Below are 8956 nucleotides of genomic sequence, written 5' to 3' on the forward strand. Positions count from 1 at the left end.
ACAATAAAAAAAAACAAAAGAGGAGCTCATTTATCTGAACACCAGCAGACAAACAAGATGATCAGTCAGACAAAGCAAGGAGCATCAGCTTTATGAAGCCTGCACAGAAATGCTGTAAGTCATGTGTAATGAAAGCGGATTGTCTAAATAAAGCTCACTGCCACGAGCGCACACAAACGGACCCAAGTGAGAAAAACTTCAAAAGCCACAGCTTTGCTTTCTTTTCCTCCCCCAAATTAAGATCAAAGAAGGCTATTTGTTTTTATTTTAGGCTTCATATTTTATGTAACTTCGTTTGCTTCTCTCTTTTTTTGTTGTTGTACATTTTAAGCTCGGCTTGACTGTAAAGTATTTTCTCATCATTAAAATATGGCCTCACAGTGTTTTGTTGGAATTGTTTGCTTTTATACTCTAAAAATGATTTTGGCACAGCCCTGCGGGAGTCTTTGTTCCACTGGTATGTAATGCTGGAGCACATAGATGGTGCTTCACTTGGAAAAACACAGTTAGAGGTCAGTCCAGGTGAAAGTCATCAAACTTCCTTCCTGCAACAGGAACAGTACAATTATGTTGTACTGTTCCTGTTGAGAGAGTAGGATTGGGAAACAGGATGTTTCCCAATCCTGTTTCACTTGACAGAGGTGGTAAGAGTTTTCATCTGTGAGAAGAAGGGCCACTTTTTGTATCGCCAACTTTATGTGTATGTTGAAGCATGGTGGCGGTGGCATCATGCTGCGGGAAAGATACCCAGCAGCAGTGAAAATAGACTTGTCACAGTGCTGGTCACATGTATTTGCAACCCTGTTGAATTGTGTAAATAGCCTTAAAACTGAACCAGAAAGTTATAATTGATTTAAAATCACCAGGGACACAATTATTTTCACGCCTGTTGCTAATACTTTCTACAACCCCTGTTTGCCAAATGAACAGCACTTAGTTTTCTATTCACAAAGTCAGAGGATGATGTAGAAATAAAAGTTCCCAGGCGGCAACAGGCCCACAGCATCACAGATCAACCACTGTACCTCACAGTTGGCGTGAGGAGCTTTTTATACAACTCACCTGAAAAGTGTTTGTTGCCAAAACGTTTACACTGTAACACATAAGGCCCCAGGAGAGTTTGACATGTTTATTTTTGTGATGGTAGGACATCATCACAAACAGCTAGTAGCTCCGCATGCAGGTAGTGTCTAATGATTCCACACTTTGGTGCAGATCTCTGAGTTTTTCTATCTCCTGTACTAATATGCTGAGCATGTTGGCAAGATGAATGTAGGTCACCGTGTTGGCTTGAGAATCGCAGCCAAAAGAAATAAGTCATGTCTTATTTCACCCCAGGAAAACAGAAATTCGTTGATTATTAATTATAAGTCCCCAAAACCTCTGATCACCTTAATACAGTATGAATGTAAAAATGCTTCAGCTAAAGGTGTTGTTGGGGTGATTTTTTTTTTTCAAATATAAAAAATAACTGTATTTAAAAGTCCATTATTATCAGATATTTTAATCTTACAAATAAGAGTTTGATTTCAAATAAGCTTGTGTTCTGCCTTGCTATTTTAGCACAGATTTTCTACTGCTCTCTACGAATATTTGGTTTTAATTTCACCTCCCAGTATCATTGTAACATTGACTAACAGTAAACCTATAAATGCTGCTGAGTCACTCTGCTGGAAGGTGAACTCTGACCTCATCTCCTGCCCTAAATCTCTCTGCATTTACGTGGAATTAATGTAAAAAAAAAAACCCCCAAAAAAAACAGCAATACAATGTTTTTGCACATGAAAACTTGAAAACAGATTAAATTACACTCGGGTGGACTTTATTTTCTAATTTGGTGACTTCAGAAGGCAAGTGAGTTTCACACCATAAAATAGGGGGCTGAATATGCTTGAATTCATCCACACCTTTATTTGTAAAAAGAAAAACTAAAGATAAAATATGAGATTTGTGGTTGTAACTGTATGCGAAATCTGACTACAGACACAGCTTAAATGCAAAACTTTACTGCCGATGAAAGGCGAGCTTAAGGATAACCGTTTCCTTTCCATAACTGTGTCTGAAAAACACATTTGTGCAAATATTATCTCAACTATAAGCTGCTAATGTGTGGCCACAGATGGAAGCAACGAAGATAAGCGTATGCGGAAAGAAATTAGAGCGCAAGCTGAATAATTATTTGAGTTTACTCTCTTTCTCCTCCTGAGTTACAGCTTCTCTAACAGTCCCCATGGATGCCGACTGTAATACTTCAGTCATGAAAAGCTACACAGCAGCTCCTTCCTGCTCCCGGGACTCATTTCCTGGATCTTTGTGTGTCTAGCATCGGAGCCAGAGAGGATCAATCCCACTCTGAGCAGTGACATAAGCACTACAGCACATTTATAAGGCATCTTTAATAAAACACTCATCCTCAGTTTTAGAATGAATTTGCCAGATCCTGTGCATAACTTAAGTTTTAATAGCAGGTGTCGTCTGCATGGTGGTTTTAAAATCTGAGAAGCTGCAGGAGCGACATGCATCTACCTCCCATCGGTGACTCATAATCTCCCAATGGAACATGTGAGGTCATTGTAATAACAGCAGCGCTGAGAAAGCGGTGACTTTACAGCCGGCAGCGTATCGAGAATCGCCACAATATGAATGGAGGAAGTGTGAAAGCAGAGGTAGGGAGGGATGGAGTGAGCTGATGTTGGATGTTTCACTTATTGTGTCTTCTGAACAATTTCTCTCGGCGGTGGGGGGGTTCTGCCTGAAGAGAGGAGACAAGACAGCTCCTTTCTTCTTTTCTTGAAATCTAACAAACACAAGATGAGGCCAAGCTCAGGATGAACACAGCCACCCATCATGGCTGTGCAGGGTTAGGAGGGGCTTCTCAAGGGACGGCTAAATAAAAGCTTGATGAGCTAAAGGTCACATAATGTCAGAGATGTAACCTGCCACCAAACACAGGCTCAATGAGCAGCATGTAAACACCACAGCGACTGGTGAACATCCGCTTTAGCTCCTACTGAAATTCTGTAGAAAAGGCATTTTTCCAGAAACATTATTTCATGGAATCCGATGTGACAGAATAACACAAATCACTGCTTAACTGTATATTTTTATAGAATTGGAAAATCTGAAAAGTGTGGCATGCCTGTGTATTTACCCCCCTTTACTACAATACGCCTAAATGAAGTTCAGTCCAACTAAGTGCCTTCAGGAGTCAGCTAGGAGTCAGCTAATTAATAGAACCAGTTTGTGTAATTTAACCTCAGTATAGGTGCAGCTGTTCTGTGAAGGTCAGTCTTTTTAGAGAACATCTGTGAACAAACAACATCATGAAGATGAAAGTACGCAGCAGACGGGTCAGGGAGAAAGATGTGGAGAAGTTTAAAATATGTTTAGGGTATGAAACTACAGTGGTGTGAAAAAGTGTTTGCCCCCTTCCTGATTTCCTATTTTTTGCATATTTGTCACACTTCATTGTTTCAGGACATCAAACCAATTTAAATATTAAGATAACGCATATAAACACAAGATGCAACTTTTAAATGAATGTGTTTATAAGGAATAAAAAAATTCAAATCTAACGACGCTCTGTCATTACTCTCTTCCTCCTTGTTAAAACAAAACTTAACTCTGCTTTAATGCACCTTCGTTTAATATTTCTAGCCACCAGGACGATTCATCCAAAAGATTACAACAGACCCCACAACAACACCCAAAGAACTGCAGGCCTTACTTGCCTCAGTTAAGGTCAGAGGTCATGGATTCCCTATTAGGCCTGGAGTCCCAAGACCAAAACCACTCCTGAGTAAAAAGTAACATTAAGATTTTTCAGAACAAAGTTTGATGATCCCCAATGCTGTCAGGGGAACATTCTGAAGTTGTCCTCTTAGGAAGGTGTGTGTAAGATTACATCTGGCATAAAAGTAACACTGCATTTCAGGAAAAGAACATTATGCCAGCAGTAAAATATGGTGGTGGTAGTGAGATGGCCTGGCGTTGCTTTGCAGCTTCCAGATCTGGAAGACTTGCTGTAATAAATAGAAACATGAATTCTGCTTTTGACTGAAAAATCCTCAAGGAGAATGTCTGGCCATCTGTTTTCGACCTCAAGCTGAAACCAAGTTCACTTCTGAATGGCAAAAGGCAAACAAACTTTGGAGTGGCCTAGTCAAAGTCCTGACCCGAGTCCTTTTGAGATGCTGTAGCATGACCTTTAGAAAGCCATTTATGATTAAAAACCCTCCAATGCAGCTGAATTAGAAAAATTCTAACATTTAATTGACTTTATGATCTGAAACACTAAAGTGTGACAAACATGCCAAGAAAATAGGAATCAAGAGGGGGGGGGGAACGTTTTTATAACATTATAAATACCAAGCTGTGAGAGTTTCACAACCTATCATCCTAACGTAGAAAAAAAAAGATCATGGTCCAAGAGCAACTTTATGAAGCCTTGACAAACAAATAAGGAGCTATGAGGCCCATGGTTATTCTGGAGGAGCTGCAGCAATCCAAGTCAATTCAACTTAGTTAAGTTGAAATTATTTTTAAAGCTCCAGTTCATGGGGAGCTGGGAATCTGTTGACAGAACTAGTTCTGCTTGTGCATGCATATGAAAGAAGCTGCTTTGGTCAGATGTCACCAAACTGTTCACACTGTGACACATGACAGATCTGCGAAGCTGGCATAGACCCACCACAAAAGACCTGCAGCTGTAATTGCAGTGAAAAGTGGCTTTACAGTATGTAAGGGCACCGAATCCACACCACACCTTTCAAATTCCTATTTGTTCAAATCATTTTCCACCTCACAATTACACCCCACTTCATGTTTGTGTGTGCAGCTAAAACTTGATCAAATGTGGAATTTGTTTTTTATCATTATGAATATTTTTTAAGGGAATACTGTGATAGCTAAACTGTGAAATTGAGCTCCATGAAACCATTTGGATTTTATTAGCAAATGATGACAAGTCTGCAGAAACCTTCTATCATCTGTTCTATTTTAGTAACTCTAAATTTACTGCTTTAAATGAAGTGAAGCTGCACAAACTATTTTAAATGCACATCCATCCCTCATGAGCCGTTTTAGGGCTTCAGTGCACATCAAACAAAGTCTTTGTCAGATCATGTAAGAGTGTCTGAAAACCCTGTTCATCAGTGCACTTTGAGCAGTGCGTTTTCTGATTCTTATAAATATGAGATGAACTCAGTGGTCTGAATCCTCAAAACTAAAAACAACAACAAAAAAGAAGAGCCTCAGAAAACATCTCACTATTACTGAGAGTGAAACAAGGCAGAAGTGCTTTCAGAAACGTGCTGCCTTGTTTATTATAAACACCCAAATATGCATAATTATATTTTTTGAATCCATATTTGACTAACTGGGGGATTACTTTGTATTTTCTTTCAATGAAAAGATGTCCCTGTAGTCATGTCATATGTTGAAGCAAGTTGAACAGTCATAGTCTCGCATAACTGTGACTTATCAGCAGCAACGATGTGGTAGAGCCAAAATAACTTTGGTTTTCTGCCATGGAGGATGCTCCACGCTCCTGCGAGTTCTCTGTTTCTGTTCCACAGAAATCCACAAGAGAACAAAAGATGTGTCAGGCAGCCAAAAAATAAGAGGAGTCAGAAAAGGCAGACAAACGCTGAGGTTCAGCCTCTAAGAGAGAAACAGAGTCAGAGCTTGTGATTATTAGACAATAAAAAAATTGAGTTGTTGTACTATAAAGGGTTGATTTCTAATAGGGAGATAAATGCAGGATGTAAAAGCTGGTTGATTATAATTGGTTGGTTATAATTAGTAACGTTCTGGTCCAACTCAGAACATTCTTGTACCTGTCCATGTATCACACGTTTGTCAGGTTGGCAATAAAATATCTGTGCAGGCCAGTGTAGTATATATTAAATGATATTGATTTTATTAACTTTTATGGGTTGATGAATATTCTTAAACGAATAAGATCAGGATCAGAGGAAGAAAATCCTGATAAAATAATCTAGAGATATTTTATTGACTTGAAATCTGCAGAAGAGTAGTAGCCAAAAATATCAGAGTGGATCCTTCTAGAGTCTTGCAACATTTCCCTGATAAGAAACAACGCAAGAACATTTTTCACTGCCAACTTCTTTCAAGAATTATGGCCAATTTTGTTGTCCACAGATTGCAAAACAGTATTTTAGCACACAACTTTATTGTTGTATTGAATCAATACTTTCATCCTTACAATAGTGTTCGCAGTCAAAGACTCTGTCGCTTTCAAGGAAAGTAAATATCGTTAAATGGCAGGATTTAAATGGGACGTAGTCAGAAAATGAATTTACACTGTACACCCATCCATCTGTCCATGCAGGGTCCCTAAGGGTTGGTCCCTATCTACAGCATTAGAAGACAAATAAAACACTCACACTCCTAATCCAAGTTTATAGAAACCCATTAACCAAGTATGCATGTTTCTGGACTGCAGGAGGAAGACAGAGTACCCTGAGAGAAGCTACAAAAGGATATGGAGTACATGCCAGCTCCATGCAGATAGACAGGCAGATTAAAACCCAGGTCCATTTTGTTCTGTCAACTGTCAGACAATAATCCTTAGTTTTATCTCGTCTATTTCAGCAGTCTGAGACTCCAGTGACTCTCCCGCAACGTTTGGATGCATTTCTGCTCAAATACACCTGAATCGGCAAAGACCTGGTCATTAACCATTCATTTGATTCAGGGTTTTTGGAGAGGGAATGCCTCTAAATATTACAGGACAGTGGCACTCGAGGACTGAACCTCGATTTATTTAATAAATACCATTTAAATGTAGTAATTCTGATTGTGAATCACATTTCATAGTGATGAGAGTGTTGAAACATTGGACGTCTCAATGAGAAAGCTACAGAGAGAGTAATTATTCAAGCTGCCGTTACAACCAGGTTTTATTTTAACAGACTGAAAAGTCAATCAGGTACTGTGAGATTTAATCACTTGCTTTACATTCAGGATAGTGCGCCCCAGGAGCTCATCTGTTGTACTTTTGGATGGGTTTAGAGACTGTCATTAAGTCTTGTGGCCATCTTCTATCAAACCCATCTTTCTGTCCCATTACTGGAGATCAATATGAGAGAGTGGGAGGTTAGACCTGCCTGTTTTTATGGCCCCTGTTTAAGCAGTGGCAGCACATAAATGGGAATTTGACCTGGGGAGCTGAGCTGCAGAGGCGGCACTGAATCATGTGTTGATAGTAGTTAAGGGCAGAGTTCTTCATCATTGTTAATCCTCACCGGCTGTCTGGACCAACAGCCTCAGCCACCAGAGAGTCCATCAGCTCACCCACTGCTTGTAACAGCAAAGGATTCATCTCTGCTGGCAGCTTAATACCCAAACACAGGCAGCCAACGCAACCTATCCACATTTCCATGGGATATGACCAAAGAAGGGAATCTTTGGAGCCCTCTGCCATTGTACACAAAGGAGTTTTACCTTTACCCTAATGTGTCTGTGTGTGTGTGTGTGACTCGTGTGTGATGAATGACTCAGACACACAGGCTGCTGGTGTGTTTTGCTCATGAGAACACACACTGGCATCGCCTCGGGGACAGCAACCTGTTCAGCGCCTTCCAGAATTTGACGACACCCTTGCTGACCAATCACACGCCTGAAAGTCACAGCGGGCTTTGATCCAATGGGTTTTCGTCTCTCAAATGTGTATTTATGGAAATCCTCGTCAGTGATAGCAGCCCAGATTAGAGGTCAGATGTCAGGAAGGCATGCTACTGCAGGAACATGAGAATGTTCACTCAAAAATAACAGCAACCGAAAGTTAAAAAAAAAAAACCTTTTCATATTTCCACTCCAAGTGATCGAAGTGCATCAAATAATCAAATTTTAGTAAATAAAGCCACATGTTCCTATCTATCCAGCTCCATAACCATAAGGGAATAAAAAGTTTGTGTTTTAAAAGAGAATAAACATATTTAAAAACTAAACGTAGCCTAAAACAATCATTGTAGTTTTGTTCGTCGCTGTTCTCACACCTCACATAAGTTATACAGAATGAATCACTTTAGTTTAATTAGATGAATAAATATTTTAGGTATTGAAATAAAGATGAGTGAATGTAGTCCAGATTCCTTCAAAAGCAACAATGACTTGGTGAATGTCAGATGTTTATTACCATCTATCTGAATACCTGGAGGTTAAGTGATAATTTATTTCAAAATATTGACAAATTTCATTCTTCTGAAGATCACGAGTAGTCAAAATTTGATGGCAACTCAGGGTTCCTCTCTTAAAAACTTGATTGTGTGAAGATGTAAAAAAGCTTCCAACCGATAAGGAAGACCATCAAATTGTGTAACATGCAGGACCGATAAAGGGGATATTTGGTGAAAAATAAAACCTAGTTTTATCATAGAAGAACAAAAAAAAAGCCAACAGATGCTACAGGAAAGCCTTTGTGACAATATTACTGTAATTCTATCAGTTTGTATCCAAGTATTTCCCGTCTCTGCACAGCAGACTGGATCTGTGTGAAGAAGATTTTTCATGGCAGCAGATGCTCTGCTCGGGTCGTGACACCCAGCACCATCTCGTGACGAGACAGCCCTATTGGCTTCTCACCAACGGGGCGACTAACGCGTGTGTCTGCTTACTTCACTTCACCTCACTTCACTCTGAATAACCGCTCTTTTCTGCTGTCTGACACCTGCTCCTTATTCTCCCGTTTCTTGCTCGTCTCGTCCATTTTTTACTTTGCAGCTGAAATAAATCCTTCTCAGATGTCAACATTTTCAGGAGCTTCTTGACCTTGGCAACCTCCCTTCTCCGTCTCTCCTCTTTCTCACTCTCACTCAGACCCTGCAGCAATTATGACTATCCAGGTTGATGAGCAACAGAGCATTTCTAGTGTGCCGTGGATGAGTGGAAGTAAACGCTGACCGTTTATTTATCATAACAACACGGGAAACAT

The 8956-nt window shown here is 39.8% G+C and overlaps 1 protein-coding gene across 1 annotated transcript in view; it reads right to left on the reverse strand.

Moving 5' to 3' along the window:
• The window catches only part of gjd1b (gap junction protein delta 1b), a 31226-nt gene extending 23881 nt beyond the window's left edge, over positions 1-7345 (reverse strand). The window contains exon 1 of the mRNA XM_088012116.1: positions 7269-7345. Within this exon, the coding sequence (XP_087868242.1) occupies positions 7269-7345 (77 nt within the window). The remainder of the gene's footprint in view (positions 1-7268) is intronic.
• Positions 7346-8956: the final 1611 nt, after the last annotated feature.

This window comes from Poecilia mexicana, unplaced genomic scaffold, assembly GCF_051168715.1.
Source record: "Poecilia mexicana isolate PSO_F unplaced genomic scaffold, ASM5116871v1 scaffold_13, whole genome shotgun sequence".
In the NCBI taxonomy this organism is placed as follows: Eukaryota; Metazoa; Chordata; class Actinopteri; order Cyprinodontiformes; family Poeciliidae; genus Poecilia; species Poecilia mexicana.